Consider the following 22,875-nt stretch of genomic DNA (forward strand, 5'->3'; position numbering starts at 1 on the left):
GTCTCATTTCTTGTGTGAACCTCTATATTTACCCACACACATTGTCTGTTACCTGTCCCAACAGCCACTAGGTTTGTACAATTTTCTTAGTTGTAAACACATACACGTATATTATATATATTGTACGTATTCTAGTATTCAATCCAACCTAGCATTACAAGTAACGTCAAAAAGCTTGTTTTACAAGTCGGAATCCTGAATAACTAGAACTAGAGTATTAGTGCAATAGCGTATATGGGTTGATTGATATGCATAGGATAAGATGGTTGCAATGTTGCTACATTCTACATTGATTTCTCATATGTCGGCCTTCAAATCATCATTTCTTTTTCCTCTGTGCTGGTAAGACTTATGTTCGTTATTTTGCTTTTTTCCTTCCGGCGTAACTGTTGATAAGAAGAACCGATGAGTAATATATGCAGGGTTTTACATTTTGCAGAAACGTTTTTTCTAAGTCTAACCTGAGACAAAGATTTTTTAGAAGTGGCAACAAGATAGAAGGCATACAGAGGAATCCAGACGGCAGAACTAGTAGAAACAAGATGGCATATAACTTGTGACCACGGTGGATAAACGTAACTTCCGACAGTCAATGGTGTGTGTGCCGCAACGTAATAAACAGAGACGGCCTAAATGTGGCACAGAATGAAAGAATTTCAATAATGAATTATATTTTTTTGTAATGTCTCATTATTTTATACAAAAGACTTACCAAACAAATCGATGGGCCAAAGAACTTCCAAATAAAAGTAACCACAGGTTGTAATTTGCTGGGTCCTATCATTCGATTAATTTGCTTCCAATAGTGACGAGCACCGTACACCCACCCAACCGCCACAAATTCGCAAGCAGCTATGAAGAATAAACACCATCCAGCCACGCCATAGGTGTTAAATATCTCAAAGACATAAATTCCACCCTATTTTTCAACACAAAAAATGCTGATTTAAATAACTTTTTAACGTTTCCAGCATGGAACTGTAGCTTAAGTAGCAGTTGACACTTTACCTCTGTGACGCAAGAAAGTCCAACTAAGAAGAATCCAATGTTACAAACTGCCAGAAATATTTCTCTGGAGTATTTATGAAATTCTCGTAAACGAACAGAAAAATCCATAAAAAGCGCACAGAAGCTCTCCATATACACAAACTGCGGAAAAGTATTTGTATTAAGCACAACTGGGGAAAGATTGTCATAATAATAATACTGCGTACACATACAGTATTGCAGTTGTTATTGTTTGACGAAGAAATTGAATAGTTGTTACAGATTTTCTTTTTTTAATTGCTCAGCATAAATTGCCACACATAAGCACATGCCTGCGAATCCAATCCAAGGAGTAATAAAGTTAGGAAAAATATAGCGTTCCATAGTTGTGGCAGAGGAAGTAACGTCAAAGCTTGTGGGTAAGCTATAAAAACTAATCCTGGCCCTGACTGGACAACTTCAACCATAGTCAAGTTCTTTATTAGCACAATATCAAAGAGTTAGTTTAACACGCCAAGTTTCCGCATTAGAAAAGTCAATTAATACCTGATAGAACGCTATCGACCCTAAAGTAGAGAAAACAGCAAAACCGCACAAGAAACTCGCAAATCCGTTTGATACCGTGAAAATAATCACGTCTCTAAAAAAACGTTGTTATTTTATCTCTTACAAAAATGAGTGTATTTTGCAATTTTCTATCCCTGTCTAAATAAACCGTAATTTTCCAAAATTTTTTCCAGTTATGTACATAGGCTACCTGATAAATTTTTGATGGTATTTGTTGTAGCTTCCCATAGTTATCATGCCAGCGCCACACAAACCGTAGGAATATAAAACTTGGGTCGCTGCACCAATCCACACCTGAAAAAATTGTATTGTATTGTATGCAAAATTGAGCTTTAAAATGTCTTGCATGGTTTGCTGATTATAACTACATAAAACGTATGAAATGTGCTAAAACACTAACCGTTATTTTGTTATTGGTAGCTTTTATGGCATTACGCTTTGTCAATTTTTACCTCTGGGTTTCGCAATTTTGTCAAATCCGGTTTTAGATAGTAGTAAATTCCAACAGACGCGCCCTCGAGTGTTGCTCCTTTGATAGTGACGGTTATAATCAAAATAATTGGAACAGTTGCCGTGAAGTAAACTACCTGCAAGGTATTGTGTGCAGGTATTGGAGTGATCATCACTTCATGTTACAATGTAGGCTACGTGCCTTTGATTACCTTAGCTGACCATTTAATTCCTTTAAATGTTGCTAGTTATCCCAGAATCCATATCACAGCCAAATAAAGTACAAGATCAGGTCGCAAAGACCCCACCTGATTCAGTCCCTTGGAAATTCCCAAAACTCCGTAACTGAAATGGCAAATAGGTCTGTTATGTTTGTAACGTTTGTTTCCACTCACGTCCAAGTAAGAAGTTTTCTTTAACTATACTTACTTCCAAAACTCTTCCGCTGAAGACATTTGAAAGAGATTCCCTGTTTCGTTTGTAGCTTGACGTACAATTGTTGATACATTGAGAAGGTTCTTGGTCTGGTTTTCATGGCTAGCCTGCTTGTAACTCACGCAGTGTTCGGTGTTCCACTCATTATCACAACTAACCCAAGGTAAGTTTTGAGAAAAACACGACACGAAGTATTTCAGAACCCATGCTAATATCACCGGGTAAGAGATGTTGGAATGGGTCATTAGCATTCCAGCTGCCAGGCTAATACCTGAATAAAACATTGGGATAGATAATGAGAGACAACGGGAGACATTATTTCCCTTCCCTTCCTACATACTCGTATATATGCACAATAGCTTCATGATTTACTAAAGGTTCGATGTGTGCTTACGCGAAGTTTTACACGAAAGCTCCCTGTAGTTAGTTAATAGGGTGTTAAAATGTTTTACCTTTAAACAAAGGTACAGTTGCCCATGACGCAATTACACCTTTCCTAACTGATTGTCCGAGTGAGACCTCCAACATCAAAAGCGGTACCGCCAAAAGGACAACAGATAACATGTATGGAATAAGAAATGCACCTGGTGAAGTGGAAATTAAAGGGTATTGCATTAAGTCATAAACCATTTCCGCGTCCATTTATAATATAGTAAAAAACAAGCTTAGCATTTTTCATCATGTGCGTTACATTGTTACTGTTTCTAAGCAGTCGTTGAGGCCAATTGGAAAGAATTTTTACTTAATGTGGTGGTAGCAAATAAAGTGATATGATTAAGCACGTAATTTAACTGTAAGTTACAAATTATAAAAAATAATCTTTGATAAAAATTTAAAGCTATATTTTCCGTATAAATTTAACATCGCGTTACATTATCTAAACAACGTTATATCTAAGTCGGCCAACAACATTTGTATGTCAATGTATGATTTTTAAATTTAACTAATTCAAACATTCGTACCTCCGCCATACTTGAAGCACAAATATGGAAATCTCCAAATGTTACCAAGTCCAATGCAAAGACCAGCGCTTGATAATAGGAAATCCCACGGTTTACTCCACGTTTGTCTCTCGACTTTTGTCGTTTTTTTAACCACGTCTTTGTCAGTATCGCCAGAACTCGATATCATTGTTCACTTTTTATCGTTTCAACAGCTACATATATGTAACAACTTTGTTCTTTGCAGCTGCAGATAAACGTTATCATTATACACAAACCTGCTTACAGTTTACACACGCTGCACTACTCTTATCACTACTTAGAACACTTGCATTATAGAATTGAAATCATGACCTATGTTGTCAAGTATACATCTACTTGGCATTCTTTTTGCGGTGCAGTGTACAATAGAAAAAGCTAAATTGCGTAACTGCAACAATGCTCGGAAACAAGAAGCTACCAAAAAATTCACGAAATGGGTACAAGATTAAATTAAGTTTGACTTATCATATCAGCTTATCATTTGCCGGATAAAGGCTCCACCATTCTTAACGCGCATTAGTTTAATGCCATCTGCATTTACGGAAGTAGCAGTGTCGTTCTCATGAAACCTACGTTATTTCCGTTGTTCAGCTGAATTCCTAGCAATTTCCTTCACCATTCTAGCTGAGCTAGTTTGTTGATGATATAAAGGGTACTAACATTTATGTCTTATCATAACGTATAAGTACGAACTTGTCAAACTGTATAGTCTACGTACTAAGTACAGTAGCGGATTAAGGCGTACGGGGCTGCATGATGGGTCTGCAGCCCCAGGCCCACTGGCAAGAATAGACAAACCTGAATACGAACATCCTTATCAAAATGTAACCGTGTTTACTGCAAAATTCTGCAAGTACGTGGCTTTTTTGTCAAACTTTACTTGATTGATTCTGTCAGTCAAACCCTGTATAACGAAATGCAAATAAACATGAATTTTACAGTGGGCCTATATATACTCACTAAATCTTCAGCATTCGATGACAGCTAGAAGTTCCTCTTAATGACTTCTTTGGATGATTGTTTGTTGCATTTGATTTGCATTATTATCTTTTTGTATATCGTTGGATATTTCGTTACGGGTAATGGGTGACATATTTTTTCAAATAGTACTTATGTGTAGATAGTTTGCGATTGTAGATGAATTTTACATAAAGTGGAGAACAGTTGACATATGATACACGAGTACCCCTCTAAGCATTCTCAGCATTGCATTGTCTGTCAGCGAGATGTTTTCTTTCGGATTTATCGGCCAAACGTATTTCAAATGCTAGGACGCTAGTATAAACAAACATCAAAGTCTACTTCTAGTGCCATTATTTCCGCTCCAATCTCCCTCTCGCAAAAGCGTAAATCAACCGTTTCCGCACGTGCCAGGAAGCTGTTTTTCATTCTGTCACTTGTCGTTTCGCATGCAAGGAACCATGTCAGGATTCACGACAATGTGAACTAAGGTGAACAAACTGTTACCACCAAGTGTTTTCGTGAAAATATATTCAACGTTTAGTTTTAGCAAAACCCCTTGTTTTTTACGCTGTGCTATATCCAAGCAGACGTTGATAAGCAGATGTTCGCTATTTTAAAATTGGTTTCTTTTTTTTCTGTTATAAAAACATTTTTAGAACAAAATCCTCGAAATCATGTAGAAGATTATATGTGTTAGTCGGTAACTCTAAAACAGGTAATTTTTGCAACAGAGGCCAAAAGTGACACTTACTTTCAAAATACTGACTGCATTTAGCTCATCGTAAAACACAGCAACTGTTTTTAAGGTTGAACTTTGTTCACTTCCTACAAATTTTAGACATTGCAACTTTTTCGAACTAACTGTTAATTTCCTATTCTGCATTGACAGAAAAAAATTTGAGTTACAATTGGTGAAATTTATTTTGATTTGTCCTTTATAAAAACATAAAATTTTAGCTAGTCTGTTATCAAATGCCTGTCAATGTCCAACTTCCGCTTTTTACATAAAAATCGCCGACTCATGGTTTGACATCTTCGTTAACTACTCTTCAGTCTAATAATTCTGAACACAGTTAGGATGATATCATCATACAACTGGCCCATTATCACCTTCTGTTTCAAGATCGACACCAAACGTGCGGTGTCGGAGAAAAAGCTTTCAAACGAGTAAAGATTTAGACAAGTTTTTGCATTTATCGTGCACTTTCTATGTACCTGGTTTCGGTTAAATGCTTTTCAAAAACGAGATACGTTTGCTAGGTAACCTGAAAACGTTTTCAGAAGCTCTTCGATGCCGTGGCCATGACTCTCCTTATTATGACACTACCGCATGAATGAAATGCTTTCAACGATAAAAAGAGATTGATTGATTCTCTTTTTACAAACCGATATATGCGACCTTAAAATTGTAATTTAACTTGACGTTTGCTAGATTCCTTACCGAAAATCTTTGCATTTTGTGCAGGCCAGCAATACACATCAAGCGTACCGACTATATGGTTTATGGCTTTAATGTAATTGACTATTATAAACAAAAAAGACATTTTTTTTCAAAACTAGATGACGTTTGCGCACTTTGAAAGGCTCATCTCAAACGCAAACTGGTTTGCGTAGTTTGCTTGAGGTAGTCTCATTTCTCGTGTGAACCTCTATATTTACCCACACGCATTGCCTGTTACCTGTCCCAACAGACACTTGGTTTGTACAGTTTTTTTAGTTGTATACACATACACATATATTATATATATTGTACATATTCTAGTTTCAATCTCATTCTCAATCCAACCTAGCATTACAAGTAACGTCACAAAGCTTGTTGTGCATGTCAGAATTCTGAATAACTAGAACTAGATTGTATCAGTGTAATAACGTATATGGGTTGATTGATATGTATTGGATAAGATGGTTGCAATTTTGCTGCATTCTACATTGATTTTTCATGTGTCGGCCTTCAAATCATCATTTCTTTTTCGTCTGTGCTGGTAAGACTTATGTTCGTTATTTTGTTCTTTTCCTTCCGGCGTAACTGTTGATAAAAAGAACCGATTAGTAATGCATGCAAGATTTTACATTTTGCAGAAACTTTTTTTCAACATCTAACCTGAGACAAAGATTTTTTAGAAGTGGCAACAAGATAGAAGGCATACAGAGGAATCCAGACGGCAGAACTAGCAGAAACAAGATGGCATATGACTTGTGCCCACGGCGGATAAACGTAACTTCCAACAGTCAATGGTGTGTGTGCCGCAACGTAATAAACAGAGACGGCCTACATGTGGCACAGAGTGAAATTATTTCATTAATGAATTATAATTCAATGTAATGTCTCATTATTTTATACAAAAGACTTACCAAACAAATCGATGGGCCAAAGAACTTCCAAATAAAAGTAACCACAGGTTGTAATTTGCTGGGTCCTATCATTCGATTAATTTGCTTCCAATAGTGACTAGCACCGTACACCCACCCAACTGCCACAAACTCACAAGCAGCTATGAAGAACAAACACCATCCAGCCACGCCATAGGTGTTAAATATCTCAAAGACATAAATTCCACCCTATTTTTCAACACAAAAAATGCTGATTATTTAACTTTTTAACGTTTCCAGCATGGAACAGTAGCTTAAGGAACAGTTGACACTATACCTCCGTGACGCACGAAAGTCCAACTAAGAAGAATCCAATGTTACAAAGTGCCAGGAATATTTCTCTGGAGTATTTGTGAAATTCTCGTAAACGAACAGAAAAATCCATAAAAAGCGCACAGAAGCTCTCCATATACACAAACTGCGGAAAAGTATTTGTATTAGGCTAAGCACAACTGGTGAAAGATTATCATAATAATAATACTGTGTACATATACTGCAGTTGTTATTGTTTGATGAAGAAACTGAATGGTTGTTACAGATTTTCTTTTTTTAATTGCTCAGCATAAATTGCCACACATAAGCACATGCCTGCGAATCCAATCCAAGGAGTAATAAAGTAAGGAAAAATATAGCGTTCCATAGTTGTGGCAGAGGAAGCAACGTCAAAGCTTGTGGGTAAGCTATAAAAACTAATCCTGGTCCCGACTGGACTACTTCAACCATAGTCAAGTTCTTTATTAACATAATATCAAAGAGTTAGTTTAACACGCCAAGTTTCCACGTTAGAAAAGTCAGTTAATACCTGATAGAACGCCATCGATCCTAAAGTAGAGAAAACGGCAAAACCGCACAAGAAACTCGCAAATCCGTTTGATACCGTGAAAATAATCACGTCTCTAAAAAAACGTTGTTATTTTATCACTTACAATAATAAGTGCATTTTGCAATTTTCTATCCGTGTCCAAATAAACCGTAATTTTCAAATGTTTTTTCCAGTTATGTACATACCTGATAAAGTTTTGATGGTATTTGTTGTAGCTTCCCATAGTTATCATGCCAGCGCCACACAAACCGTAGGAATATAAAACCTGGGTCGCTGCACCAATCCACACCTGAAAAAATAGTTCTGATCCATGTCCAAATCATAATTGCCGCTGATACATGCGTTTGAATAGTATGCAAAATTGCGCTTTGGAATATCTTGCATGGTTTGCTGATTATAACTATATAAAACGTATGAAATGTGCTAAAAAACTAACCGTTATTTTGCTATTGCTAACTTTCATGGCATTACGCTTTGTCAATTTTTACCTCTGGGTTTCGCAATTTTGTCATATCCGGTTTTAGATAGTAGTAAATTCCAACAGACGCGCCCTCTACTGTTGCTCCTTTGATAGTGACGATTATAATCAAAATAATTGGAACAGTTGCCGTGAAGTAAACTACCTGCAAGATCTTGTATGTTCAAGTATTGGAGTGATCATCACTTCATGTTACAATGTAGGCTACGTGCCTTTGATTACCTTAGCTGACCATTTAATTCCTTTAAATGTTGCTAGATATCCCAGAATCCATATCACAGCCAAATAAAGTACAAGATCAGCTCGCAAAGACCCCACGTGATTAAGTCCCTTGGAAATTCCCAAGACTCCGTAACTGAAATGGAAAATAGGTCTGTTATGTTTGTAACGTTTGTTTCCACTTACGTCCAAGTAAGAAGTTTTCTTTAACTATACTTACTTCCAAAACTCTTCAGCTGAAGACATTTGAAAGAGATTCCCTGTTTCGTTTGTAGCTTGACGTACAATTGTTGATACATTGAGAAGGTTGTTGGTCTGGTTTTCATGACTAGCCTGCTTGTAACTCACGCAGTGTTCGGTGTTCCACTCATTATCACAACTAACCCAAGGTAAGTTTCGAGAAAAACACGACACCAAGTATTTCAGTACCCATGCTAATATCACTGGGTAAGAGATGTTGGAATGGATCATTAGCATTCCTGCTGCCAGGCTAATACCTGGATAAAACATTGGGATAAAATGATAGATAATGAGAGACAACGGGAGACATTATTTCCCTTGCCTACATACTCGTATATATGCACAATAGCTTCATGATTTACTAAGGGTTCGATGTGTGCATACGCGAAATTTTACACGAAAGCTCTCTGCAGTTAGTTATTAGGGTATTAAAATATTTTACCTTTAAACAAAGGTACAGTTGCCCATGACGCAATTACACCTTTCCTTACTGATTGCCCAAGTGAGACCTCCAACATCAAAAGCGGTATCGCCAAAAGGACAATAGATAACATGTACGGAATAAGAAATGCACCTGGAGAATTGGAAATTAAACGGTATTGCGGTACGTATAACGGTACGTCATACATGTTTTACCAGTAAACATATTAACTTGAAATGATCTAGAAAGTGTGTTTGCTATATTTTATAGTATATATGTGTGTTATAAGTGAGGTTTTGATCATACGCGATACGTGGTAAAATGTTAACACCCACTATGCCTAATAGAAATTAAACCATTTCCGCGTCCATGTATAATATAGTAAAAAACAACATTAGCTTTTCTCATCATGTACGTTACATTGTTAATGTTTCTAAGCAGTCGTCGGGGCAAATTGGAAATAATTTGCACTTAATGTGGTGGTAGCAAATAAAGCGTTATGTTTAAGCACGTAATTTAACTGTAAGTTACAAATTATAAAAAATAATCTTTGACGAAAATTTAAATCTATATTTTCCGTATAAATTTAACATCGCGTTGCATTATCTAAACAACGTTATATCTAAGTCGGCCAACAGCGTTTGTATGTCAAAGTATGCTTTTTTAATTTAACTAATTCAAACATTTGTACCTCCGCCATACTTGAAGCACAAATATGGAAATCTCCAAATGTTACCAAGTCCAATTGAAAGACCAGCGCTTGATATTAGGAAATCCCACGGTTTACTCCACGTTTGTCTCTCGACTTTTGTCGTTTTTGTAACCACGTCTTTGTCAGTATCGCCAGAACTCGATATCATTGCTCACTTTTTATCGTTTCAACAGCTACATATATGTAACAACTTTTTTCTTTGCAGCTGCAGATAAACGTTATTATTATTTTACACAAACATGCTTACAGTTTACACACGCTGCACTACTCTCATAGTCATCACTAATTAGAACACTGCATTATAGAATTGAAATCATGACCTATGTTGTTAAGTATATATCTATTTGGCATTCTTGTTGCAGTGCAGTGTACAATAGAAAAAGCTAAATTGCGTAACTGCAACAATGCTCGGAAACAAGAAGCAACCAAAAAATTCACGAAATGGGTACAACGTTAAATTAAGTTTGACTTATCATATCAGCTTATCATTTGCCGGATAAAGGCTCCACCATTCTTAACGCGCATTAGTTTAATGCCATCTGCATTTACGGAATTAGCGGTGTCGTTCTCATGAAACCTACGCTATTTCCGTTGTTCAGCTGAATTCCTAGCAATTTCCTTCACAATTTTAGCTGAGCTAGTTTGTTGATGATATAAAGGGTACTAACATTTACGTCTTATCATAAAGTATAAGTACGAACTTGTCGAACTGTATATAGTCTACGTACTAAGTACAGTAGCGGATTAAGGCGTACAAGGCTGCATGATGAGTCTGCAGCCCCAGGCCCACTGGCAAAAATAGACCCACCTGAATACGAACGTCTTTATAAAAAATAACCATGTTTACTACAAACTTCTGCAGGTACGTGGCTCTTTTGTCAAGTTTTTACTTGGTTGAAATACTATCAGTCAAACCCTGCAGTCAAACTTTCAGTCAAATCCGGCCTATATATACTCGCTAAGTCTTCAGCATTCGATGCCAGCTAAACGTTGCTCTTTACGACTTCATTGGATGATTGTTTGTTGCATTTGATTTGCATTGTTATCTTTGTGTATATCTTTGGATATTTCGCTGCGGGTAATGGGTGACAGATTTTTGCAAATAGTACTTATGTGTAGATACTTTGCGCTTCATGATGAATTTTGCACAAAGTGGAGAACATTTAACACGTGATACACGAGTATCCCTCTAAGCATTCTGAGCATTGCAATATCTGTCAGCGAAATTTTTCTTTGCGGATTTATCGGCCAAACGTATTTCAAATGCTAGGACACTAGTATAAACAAACATCAAAATCTACTTCTAGTGCCATTATTTCCGCTCCAATCTCCTTCTCGCAAAAGCGTAAAGCAACCGTTTCCGCACGTGCCAGGAAGCTGTTTTTCATTCTGTCACTTGTCGTTCCGCATGCAAGGAACCATGTCAGGATTCACGACAATGTGAACTAAGGTGAACAAACTGTTACCACCAAGTGTTTTCGTGAAAATATATTCAACGTTTAGTTGTAGCAAAACCCCTTGTTTTTTACGCTGTGCTATATCCAAGCAGACGTTGATAAGCAGATGTTCGCTATTTTAAAATTGGTTTCTTTTTTTTCTGTTATAAAAACATTTTTAGAACAAAATCCTGGAGATCATGTAAAAGATTATCACTGGCCAGCAAAAAAATTTTGGCATGGATGGTAAGAACAATTTTAGAGTATATCAGGAGCGCTGAGCTCGAAAATGCCATTAGTTTTTGCAAATTGGCTCTAGTTTTTAAAATACTAGCGGATTTCGTTAATTTTAGCACCTTTTAATTTTGAAGCTAAGTTGCATATTATCTTAAGGAACAGCCTATATTAAATGCTGTAGTAAGTCTATCTGTACTAAAACCACCAGAATACGCAAATGTTAAAGACACAATGAGATTAGCTAAATGAAGAAGTGCTGCATAAATCTATTCTTTTCCATACATTCAACACAAAAAATGCCCCATTTATTCGTATTTTCATCGGATTCTCCTAACATATTGCAATTTGTGAGACTAAGCTTCCAATACCACATTAAAACTTGCTTGAAGTGAACAATAAATAGCAGTAATTTGGTAATAACAAACCAAGTATGCCTAAGCCTACACAAGAAAGACGACAATTTGTAAACAAAGACGAAATGAACAAGCAATCAATTTTTTTCATTTACCACGGAGTATTGAAAGCAAAACACTTTACAAAGAAATATATCCATCTCAAGATGTGCATTAGTGAAGTTCTTAGATGCACTCTAGTTATTTACTCAAATTAGTTTGAAGTCATCTACAGGAAAGTCCTCTTGTACAAATTTCGCTTGTAGTCTTGTTGTGGACAGCTTCGCATTACGCACCAGCATTAATCTGCCATCATGTGAGTATCCCATCTACCTTGATATCTTGGTGAAACCTTTCACCTTGTTCCTCACTCATATTTCCGAGGTTTTCTGGGAAGCGATCCAACTGACTAAATATGATAGGGAAATTTTATGCTAATCCTTGATCCAAGAACTTGAAAGTTCGTAAGCATCACTTGTACGAGATCCACATAGTTGCTTGCTTTTGTGTTTCCAAGAAATCCTTTTACAACTGCAACGAAAGAGTGCCAGGCTGCCTTCTTCAGCTTCTTCTTCCTTCAGCTTTTCAATACTAAGACCAGGAAATAATTTGCACAGGTAATCAAAACAAGCAACATCTTTATCTAAGGCCTTGACAAATTGTCTCATCAAATCCAATTTAATGTGCAATGGGGGTAAAATGATGAGATCACGACTGGCGAAAGGTTCATTTACAATGCTTTTATCTCCGTGCACAACTTGTTCACGTATGAGCCATTCCTTTTTAATCCAGTGTTGATCAGTGACCCGACTACTCCAGTAAAAAATAAAGCAGGGATACTTGGAGTAGCCGCCTTGTTGTCCTAAGAGAAGGTTGACCATTTTCAAATCAACGTATATCTCCCAGTTATGCTCAGTATAAGAAAGTTTCTTCAGGAGCATTTTTTGACTTTGGTAGTGTTCCTTTTAAACGACTGAGTGGCCAATGGGAATTCAGGCGAACTTTTTTCAGTTGTGAAGTAGCACACATTTCAAACTGTTTTTGGAGCTGTCAATGAATTTACCTCCATTCTTCTGGTTTACATTCAAGTAAACCCATAGATGAAAGAAGTCCTTCGATGTTATTACAATAAACAAAATTATCTTCTGGAGAGAAAACATTAACATTTTTTCTCTGTCCCGGTAAAACGTTATTTTTGTTGCCGAATCAAGATTGTTATGATAACGGAGGCGAGAAGCCAGAACTTCAGACGCTTCTTTAGATAAATCTAAATCACGAACTAGGTCGTTTAGCTGATCTTGAGTAAAAGGCTTCGGTTCACTCTGCATTTGTGAAGATTTTGAGGAATCGGTGTCACTGCAGTTGCTACAACTGCTACTATTGCCATCTTCATCTTCCACTACATCCAACATCGCAGCTTCATCCGAAATCAGATCTGGCAGGGACGTAAAAACTGGAACAGGAATTTCAGGGCAGTGTGCAGCTGGCCGTAAAGCAGAGTCAATGTTGGGGTAGTGCCATGAATTCTTCTTGTTTTGGTTCCAACCTGACATGTCATTCATGCAAAAATAACAATTATCATGGTGATTCTTAGGCTCGCGCCAAACCATATGGATTCCAAATCACATAGATTTAACTTTACCTTGCGTCCATAAGCACAAAGTTTCAGTGCAATGCTTGCAGACCATGTGAGGTGCCCAGCATTAACGTTGATCTCCCGACTTCATGCCAAAGTACGCTTTGTAAGCTCTCTTGGTGAAGTCTCGCACATTGAATCCCAGCTTCTTCATCGTGTGCTCGCCACAGATGTAGAAAAACACATCAGGGTCATTACAACACTTTCTCCATCTAACTGTACCACTCATTTTAATAAAATATACTTAAAACACCCGTGAATTAAAATTTCTGAAAATGTTAAAGCAAAAATTAAAGTCATGGCTTAAGGTGCGTTATCTATATCCTGACTTTAAAAAAGCATGTTAACTTTGAGCCTACTAATCGTCGGTGATGAGATACCTGTCATTTGACATAATTCTTCAGATCAAGTGGGAGGATGAATTAGTGTAAGCTGTCTATTCAGCAAAATAGCCTTTAACTGATAACTTTCAGGATAAAATTAACTATTGCCTTATCAGTGCGCTACAAAGCTTATGTTAGTGCTTGATGGGAGATGATATAAACTAATCTAAGGCCTTATTTACCTCCCAAGCGAAAAATTCGTGCCAGACAACTCAACATTTGGGAAAAACTAAATAGCTGCTTCACATGGCTTCAGTTTTTATTAACCTATGTTACTCACTAGCATACTTGTCGTGGTTTATGTAGGAAGAAGCAATACCTCAAAAACTTGGGCCAAGTCAGCAAACGTATTTTCGGACTCAGCGCCCCTGATATACCCCTAAATCGATCTAACATATCATGATGCCTTTTGAAAAAATAAAAATTTTTGGCCTGTGTTATGTGTTAGTCAGTAACGCTAAAACAGCTAATTTTTGCAACGAAGGCCAAAGGTGATATTTACTTGCAAAATGCTGCATTTAACTCGTCGTAAAATACAGCAACTGCTTTTAAGGTTGAACTTTGTTCACCGCTTACAAATTTCAGACATTGCAACGTTTAAAAACAAACTGTTAATTTCCTGCACTGCATTGACAGAAAAAAATTTGTGAGAAAATTATAGAAATTTATTTTGATGTGTCCTTTATTAAAACATGAACTTTTAGCTCATCTGTTATCAAACGCCTTTCAATGTCCAACTTGCGCTTTTTACATAAAAATCGCCCACTCATGGTTTGACGCCTCCGTTAACTACTCTTCAGTCCAATAATTCTAAACATAGTTAGGGTCATGTCATTATACAACTGGCCCATTATCACCTTCTGTTTCAAGATCGACACCAAATGTTCGGTGTCGGAGAAAAAGCTTTCAAACGAGTAAAGATTTAGACAAGTTTTCGCATTTATCGTACACTTTCTACGCACCTGGTCTCGGTTAAATGGTTTTCAAAAACGAGTTATGTTTGCTATAGGTAACCTGAAAACGCTTTCAGAATCTCTTCAATGCCGCAGCCGTAACTCTTCTTATTACGACACTACCACATGAATGGAAACCTTTCGACGATGGAAAGACATTTTTTGTTAACAAAACGGCATTGTTTCATTCTCAAATGGACTACATAGTGAAATGAATCGATTATAAAATCATTTTCTCCCACTGATGTAACTTTTGTAGTTTGTTGCTTTTGTGTTTAACTTTTGACGTAACTGTATAAAGAAAGATACATGTACGTCAAGCAGACCATGGTGCTTCTTCTTTTAGTCGTTTCATTTTACCATAATGTTTCTTTCAAGAAACAACAAGATAATATGCCATAAATGAACCTATAAAGCGGAACTATAGATGCAACCAGGTGACAAATAGGTTGTTAGTCGAGTAAAGTAACCCCAATTGATAAAGCGATTGTACGTTTTCGAGTCTTTGCTATTTTGTTTTCAAATGTTACGCTTTCGATACATTACTGCAGAACGTGCTTCTCTCGGTCGATTTGGTATTTCCGTTTCCATTTTGATGTTTTCCTTGAAACTATAGCATCGGAAAGACTACAAACAGTATAGCTAAGAATTTTTTTTGCTCTACGCCTTGCTGCAGCTTGCTGTCGAAACTGCAGAAGATAGATATTCCCACGTTAGTGTATGACAAGCTTTTTCTGTTCCAATCCGTAGCGAAATCCAACTGACATACTTATGATTTCAATGATCCGTATTCATTTGTTAAGTAACAATAGAAATAACTTTATTTTTACGGTATAAAATGATATATTGTACTCGTTGTAATATATTGACAAGCCATAGCAAGTAACAAGAAAAGCTAAAACAGCCAATACGTCAAAAACATGTATTTTATTAGGCTATTTTTTGCAAATCTATGACAGTAAACTGTCTATGTACATAATTTACTGCACAATGATCCGTATTCATTTGTTATGTAACAATAGGAATAACTGAAGCTTTTCTTTTACGGTGTAAAATGATATACTGTACTCGTTGTAATATATTGACCCATAACAAGTAACAAGAAAAGCTAAAACAGCCAACATGTCAAAATACTATCAGGCTTTGTTTTTGCAAATCTGTAACAGTAACCTGTCTATGTACATAATGTATTAATTATTGTTTTTTGAATCCTCAATAATTTTGAAAGGAGAGATATACGAAAATTAGACTTGGTAATTGCAATCGGGAACACAATAAAAAGCTAATAGCAATAATAATATCAAGCTTAAAAACTTTATTTTACAACATTTCTTCTTCTTCGCTGATGATATTTTCATGTTTTGTTTCTTCTGTATTTACCTTCCGACGTAACTATACAACCAGAAAGAAGGATGTGTTAGCTATACCTTAAATATCATTTTATCCTATTATGCCTTACCTGTGACCAAGGTTTCCTTGAAGTAACAACGAGATAGAACGCGTATAGTGGAATGCACATGGCAGAACTAGTCGCAACAATATGACATATTGCTTGTGCCCACGGTGGATAGACGTAACTTGCATAAGAGAGGGGGCTGTGTGCGGTCACGTAGTAGATAGAGATCGTCTACAGAGTAATTGTGATATGGTTTATCTACCGCATAGATTTTAGATTTTTAGAGCATTGTTTGGAAATTCGTCAAACAAGTATGTAAATTCCTCACCATGCAAATTGCCGGTCCAATATATTTCCAAACCAAAGCAACCACAAATCGTATCCTGGAATATCCAACCATTCGGTTGATTTCGTCCCAGTGACGATCAGCACCGTACACCCAACCAACCGCTACAAACTCACACGTAGCCACTAAGAATACGGACCAACCTGCCGAGCCATATGTGTTGAATATTTCGAAAACGTAAACGCCACCCTGTTGATATGAATTGGACATAGTAACAAAGCTAAACCTTTGGAAGGCATAAATTTGGATCACACCTTTTTATCTATGAAAATAGTGCCGGAAAGGTTTTTTCTTACATGATAGAATTCGTTATGTTTCAAACGACCTAGTCATATTTACCTCTGTCACGAAAATAATACCAAGCAAACAAAATCCAGCGTTACAGACCGCAAAGAATATTTCTCGGGAATATTTGTGAAAATTTCGTAAGCGAGGATAACTGTCCATAAAAAACGCACAGAAGCTCTCCACGTACACAAACTGCGAAAAACAGTTACCAGTAACCCAACTTGGACTGTGTTGGCAAACATTAATCACTTGTCGTTTCAATCTTGAGCCAAAACGTGATTTATAACAGTTAACCAGTTATTATTTTGCCCATCGGTTTTTGACTTAAACCTGTGAATCAAATCCCAACAGCAATATTGTGAGAAAGAATAGAACATTCCATAATTGCGGTAGAGGGAGCAAAGCTAACGCTTGTGGATAAGCTATGAACACCAGTCCTGGTCCTGATTGGACAACCTCATTCATCGTTAAGTTCTGGTTGATATAACAAGGTTGTAAGTTGAGAATATTTAAAGGAAAATTTTTACAAGTTTACAAATTTTTTCTAAAACTGTTTAAAAAAGAAGTTTAAATTTACTACACCTGGCGAAACGCCATTGATCCTAGAGTGGAAAATACAGCAAAACCACAAACAAAGCTCGCGAAGCTATTAGAAAATGCGATCATCGTCACGTCCCTGCGCGAAACGGCAATCATCATTCAATTTGCTAAGGTTGGTTTTTGGTTAACTAAAGAAATCAAGAGACCGTTCAAGATGCATATTATATAAATTTTAAATAACCTACCTGATAAAGTTGTGATCATAGTTGTTGTAGCTACCCAAAGTTAAAACTGCTCCCGCGCATACACCACTAGTATATAATACCTGAGTGGCAGCCGCAATCCAGACCTATATAATGCAAATTTTAGAAAGCATTTCAATCAGCTGTGTTCAAAAAGTAGGGAACTGTGTAATAAGCAGTCTCTACTGGAAGAAGAACTGTATATTATAATTGTTGCAGGTGGTGGAACTTCGCCCAGTACTTAAGATATATTTTCTACAGTTCATATTGTGACCTACATATACAGGAGACAAATTTGACCATAATCACAACACATTTTATGGAATGGCGGTTGAAAGGGGTTTTTGTTTTCTTTGGGTTGTCTAAATAGATTAACATGGGTTTCGTTACTCTTGGTTGGAAAATACAGCAAATTTATGCCATGAAAAAGTTTCTCGTTATCATTATTAAGTGTTGTTTTCTCATGGAAGCAGCTGGCATTCGTACAGTTGCACAGCTTAAAGGGAACCTTAGCTTAAAGCAGGGGTTCCCAACCTTTTTATGTTCTCGTACCACTTAGCCACCACGGATTGTCAACACGTACCACTATTTTCAAAACAACTAATTTGATCCAATATTCGCACAGCAGCATTGTATTAATAACAATGACAGCAGGCAGCAAGATCGACAAAAGTAGCTTACTGAGTGCAGAGAATTTAGTACGGAAAGAAATAAAAGTGTTGTTCGCATATTTTAGCAACTCAAATTTAAATTGTTATACTACTATACTGTATATCGCATGCAACGGAGAGCTGCTCGCGTACCACCTGAAAAGCTCCAGCGTATCACTAGTGGTACGCGTACCACCGGTTGGGAACCCCTGGCTTAAAGGAAAGCTTAAAGCAACTATTAGCATAAAAGTTACGCGTATTTGACTGAATTGCATTGCATGCAAGTAAGTATTTGATGGTTTGGTACCTGCAGGTGTCCAAATCCTTACCCCGGCTTCCCACCGACTAAACAGACAATTTGTTTTATTTTACCTCGGGATTCTCCAGCTGTGTCATATTTGGCTTTAGATAGTAGTAAATTCCAACAGACGCGCCCTCCAGTGTTACTCCTCTGGCCATGACGATTATTATTAAAATAAGTGGAAGCGTTGCTGTGACGTAAATAACCTGCAGTGTACAGCACGATTTTAGCTGAAGAAACGTGATCCAAGCTATAGCTCGACCATTATTTGTACCTTAGCTGACCACTTAATTCCTTTAAAAATTGCAAAATATCCAAGAATCCAGATAAAGGTCAAGTAAAGGACAAGTTCTCCGTTCAGGCGTCCTATTTCACTAAGACCATTTGATATTCTTAAGACTCCATAACTAAAAAAAACGTTGTGTATTATGCAGTGCAGTGTAATTTTTCTATACAAAGTGCTTTCAACTTTTAAGATTAAGTTTTTCTAATGTTAGTTTGTTTGTATGTTTGAGTCAACCAGTTTGTACCTTGGTGATGCAGTAACGTTTTAAAGTTAACAGTTTTTAACATGTTTTCACAACCTAAGTTAAGCAATCCAGTTACAAACGAAGATCGATGTAAAAGCGTCCTGTGGTGGGTTAGTAAAGGAAAGAGATTTTTTATGGGAATTGCTGCTGTAACTTTAGTTTGGGAGTGGTTCTATTTTTATAACGTTTTGGTACTGATTATAATAAATGTTGCTACATTTAGTGGGAACTAAATAAACTTACTTCCAAAATTCTTCGGCTGAAGATGTTCCAAGTATTTGACCTGTTTGATTTGTTACATTTGAAACTGTGATCATCGATGCGTTGTTGGTATCATCTAAATATTGCTTCTCCCATAAGCTGACGCAGTGTTCAGTGTTCCATTCATTATCACAACTCATCCAGGGCAAGTTTGAGGAGAAACTGGAGACGAGATATTTGAAAACCCAAGTCAATATCACCGGGTAGGAAAGGTTTGTATGGAATAAAATCATCGCGCTCGCAATGGAAATACCTGCATTGTAAAATAAAACTATTTTAACGTCGATTTTTATTACATTTTCATTTTATTATTCGTGAACCTTGTTTGCAATTTTAGGATACGTTTTAGTTAACTCCGCTGTGATACAAGTTATAGGATATTATGATGGATCAAATTCTTTCGTTTCGACCCATGTTAACAGCTTTTCCTTTTTTAGCTATTCTTATTGGTTATTGCGGACAATTACGCATTGTACATTTGTACAATTACACCTTAAATTGAGTTGAATGTGAAAATTAGCACAGCTTCCTAAGGAGATTTAACTTTTCGAAACATCTTCGGTGAAGACATCAACACTTGTTTTATGGAATGAAATTGTTTCCATCAGGCTTTTTTGTGATTTGAGCGTTTCTTATCTTGGAGATCGTTTCTTTGGGCATGAAGTTTATTTTAGATCAACATTTAATAATTTGTCTTGTTTTATTCTGTTTTTCGGACTTCGATACACACGAAGATTCACCCTATCTTTTTTCAAAATTTGGGTTTGGTTAGACCACCCAAACCACATTACGGACGAAAAAGCTGTTCCCAGTTAACAACAATATGAACTATCATCAAAACTAAATCTACACACATCACAGCAAAAATTCAAACGGTGAAATATTTTTTCCACAGCTGCTTTCGCAGAAGTATGCAATCTCTTACGGCTTTTTAAGTTGCATTGTTTATCGCTTAGCTGATTATATGAATGCTCTGGGAAAAAAAGGTTTACAGTAGCTCCATACTTTAGTCAACTCCTTCGTAGCCTATGCATGAAATGTTCAGTCATATAATTGTAAACGAACTTTCCGCGGCAATTACGCAGTAATAAAGCTTGAAACTAATATAGGCCACTATAGAAAAGTGTAATTCGGGTTGTGCAGAATGATACCTTTAAACAAGGGTATAGTTGCCCATGATGCTGCTAAGCCTTTCCTTACTGACTGACTTAGTGACACTTCTAAAATCATCAGAGGGAATACGATAACAATGAGAGTCAGCAAATATGGGATGAGAAATGCACCTAAAAAATTGAACATAATAACTGGTCATTGAACGGTAATGAATTTGTATAGCAGTGAGCAAAAACCAAGAGGCAATGTTTTTAACTTACACGAACATTTTAATTAAGGCTTTACTTAAGCTCCAGTTAAGCACATTATGAGCCGGCTGTTTTATGTTTTATTGTCGTAAACCCTTGTTGTGAAAAATGTTTGGTTACAGCCAAACAACAATAGTTTCATTTGCATATTTCTTACCTCCTCCATACTTAAAACACATATAAGGGAACCTCCAAATATTTCCAAGGCCTATACTGACACCAACGCTTGACATGTAGAAATCCCACGGTCTACTCCACGTCTGTCGCTTTTTCTCCTTCGAGTTTGTTACTACCGAATCATCCTGTTGACTATTTGTATTTCGCTCCATCAGTTATTATACAGTTTACACACACTGCACAACTCTCATCACTACTTAGAACACTGCATTATAGAATTGAAATCATGACCGATGTTGTCAAATATATATCTACTTGGCATTCTTTTGCGGTGCAGTGTACAAAAGAAAAAGCTAAATTGCGTAACTGCAACAATGCTCGGAAACAAGAAGCTACCAAAAAGTACACGAAATGGGTGCAACGTTAAATTAAGTTTGACTTATCATATCAGCATATCATTTGCTGGATAAAGGCTCCACCATTCTTAACGCACATTAGTTTAATGCCATTTGCATTTACGGAATTAGCGGTGTCGTTCTCATGAAACCTACGCTATTTCCGGTGTTCAGCTGAATTCCTAGCAATTTCCTTCACAATTCTAGCTAAGCTAGTTTGTTGATGATGTAAAGGGTACTAACATTTATGTCTTATCATATCATAACGTATAAGTACGAACTTGTCGAACTGTATAGTCTACGTACTAAGTACAGTAGCGGATTAAGGCGTACGGGGCTGCATGATGGGGCTGCAGCTTCATGCCCACTGGCAAAAATAGGCCCACCTGAATACGAACATCTTTATAAAAAAATAGCCATGTTTACTACAAAAGTCTGCAAGTACGTGGCTTTTTTGTCAAATCTTTACTTGATCGAAATGCTGTCAGTCAAGTCCTGTATAGCGATATGCAAATAAACATGAAATTTACAGTAGGTCTATTTATAAGCCTACGCATTATTACTGTATAAAAGCAATAGTTGAATAACGTAGAACCCCAAAGGTTAACATTTGTTTATTTCTATCAACTTTTGGAAGCTTGATTTTGCTTCTTTATGTGTTATTGTACGAAATATGTAGCTGTGTGAAACTTTCGCATCCCTTAGTCATGTATTTGTGTTAGACCAGGTGATTGTTTTTTCACAATTTTTTTCAATTGATTTTATTTCGCCCCTTTACAGGAATTTTTTCCGTGATTCTGGGAATACAACCATTAGTACAACAACAACTTTTTGAAATGAATATTGCAAATAAAATTCAAAGCGTTTTCGAGTTTTAGACGTTTTCGAGTCCTTGCTACAGAGCGTGATTTCTGTTTTCATTCTGTGGTTTTTCTTCAAATTATCATCGAAAATAGTACAAAGAGGCCACCTATGAATCGTTATTGTTTAAGCTATTACCGCTTGCTGTCGTGCTTGCAGAATGCAGAAGATAGACACAACCTATACATGGCAAACCCATTCTTACATCACATTTAAAGTCACGAATAGCTACTCAACAAACTCATGAAAAGTTTTATATCTTGCGTATAGCCAATACTAGGCTTAGTTTGTTTTACATTTATTATAAGGGATGATTGTTTTGCGAAACTAACTTTATTTCGTTCTTAAATCTTTAACATCACTTGTTTTCTGTCGAACCAAACTTGGCACGTAAACGTTGCTTCCATCTGTAGAACGCGGTGAAGTTGGGCTACTTTGCACCGTATTGGTATAGAAGAACAGCTAATACTAAGAATTCGTGTACATAAACGTTCAGTAAAATGTTGAGCAGCATATAAAAATTGTAGCAAACAAACAACTTGATTTACAAAATTAAGTTAAGTCGTCGAATATTGTAATTTATTGGTTCCAATTAATGAAGAAGCAATAAAAATTGCGTCGACGAGTAATTCCCCTAATGTAAAACCACAATGCAACTTCCTAAATCCATCATAACCTACATATAAGTTTATTTGCTTATAAAACAATCGAAACTTTTAAATAAGATTTAAAGAGAATGTTTTAGTTAAATATTTTTAACAAGTTATTTTTATGACACGTTTAGAGTAATACTGTTTGTAAATATTTCATATGCATTTTGTTTTGTTGTAAATGGTAGAGAAGACAAGATTTAATGTAGGTCCATTGACACCTTTTAGCCCCCGGCCTACAATGTAGTTTAT

At 36.5% G+C, this 22,875-nt stretch overlaps 2 protein-coding genes and 1 pseudogene across 3 annotated transcripts; all 3 read right to left on the bottom strand.

Moving 5' to 3' along the window:
* Positions 1-103: 103 nt before the first annotated feature.
* On the bottom strand, positions 104-4,746 carry LOC143468605 (sodium- and chloride-dependent GABA transporter 2-like; annotated as a pseudogene). Its single transcript, XR_013119007.1, has 13 exons — positions 4,383-4,746; positions 3,402-3,627; positions 2,892-3,023; positions 2,434-2,710; positions 2,217-2,349; positions 2,007-2,141; positions 1,745-1,848; positions 1,534-1,627; positions 1,320-1,463; positions 1,009-1,149; positions 713-919; positions 462-629; positions 104-386 (listed from the first exon to the last, which is right to left on the bottom strand). The product of XR_013119007.1 is annotated as a sodium- and chloride-dependent GABA transporter 2-like (transcript).
* A 1,539-nt stretch (positions 4,747-6,285) lies between these two features.
* LOC143468609 (sodium- and chloride-dependent GABA transporter 2-like) lies at positions 6,286-9,804 on the bottom strand. Its single transcript, XM_076965940.1, has 12 exons — positions 9,628-9,804; positions 8,958-9,089; positions 8,496-8,772; positions 8,279-8,411; positions 8,067-8,201; positions 7,764-7,867; positions 7,558-7,651; positions 7,344-7,487; positions 7,033-7,173; positions 6,738-6,944; positions 6,487-6,654; positions 6,286-6,411 (listed from the first exon to the last, which is right to left on the bottom strand). Exons 1-12 carry the CDS (start codon positions 9,794-9,796, stop codon positions 6,337-6,339), a joined length of 1,779 nt encoding a protein of 592 aa, XP_076822055.1. The 5' UTR covers positions 9,797-9,804; the 3' UTR covers positions 6,286-6,336.
* A 5,685-nt stretch (positions 9,805-15,489) lies between these two features.
* Positions 15,490-20,975, bottom strand: LOC143468143 (sodium- and chloride-dependent betaine transporter-like). The gene is made up of 12 exons (XM_076965153.1): positions 20,758-20,975; positions 20,391-20,522; positions 19,222-19,492; positions 18,723-18,855; positions 18,520-18,654; positions 17,501-17,604; positions 17,298-17,391; positions 17,046-17,189; positions 16,767-16,907; positions 16,410-16,616; positions 16,145-16,312; positions 15,490-16,077 (listed from the first exon to the last, which is right to left on the bottom strand). Exons 1-12 carry the CDS (start codon positions 20,927-20,929, stop codon positions 16,006-16,008), a joined length of 1,773 nt encoding a protein of 590 aa, XP_076821268.1. The 5' UTR covers positions 20,930-20,975; the 3' UTR covers positions 15,490-16,005.
* Between the last annotated feature and the right edge of the window lie 1,900 nt (positions 20,976-22,875).

Source organism: Clavelina lepadiformis, chromosome 8 (genome assembly GCF_947623445.1).
Source record: "Clavelina lepadiformis chromosome 8, kaClaLepa1.1, whole genome shotgun sequence".
Taxonomy (NCBI): domain Eukaryota; kingdom Metazoa; phylum Chordata; class Ascidiacea; order Aplousobranchia; family Clavelinidae; genus Clavelina; species Clavelina lepadiformis.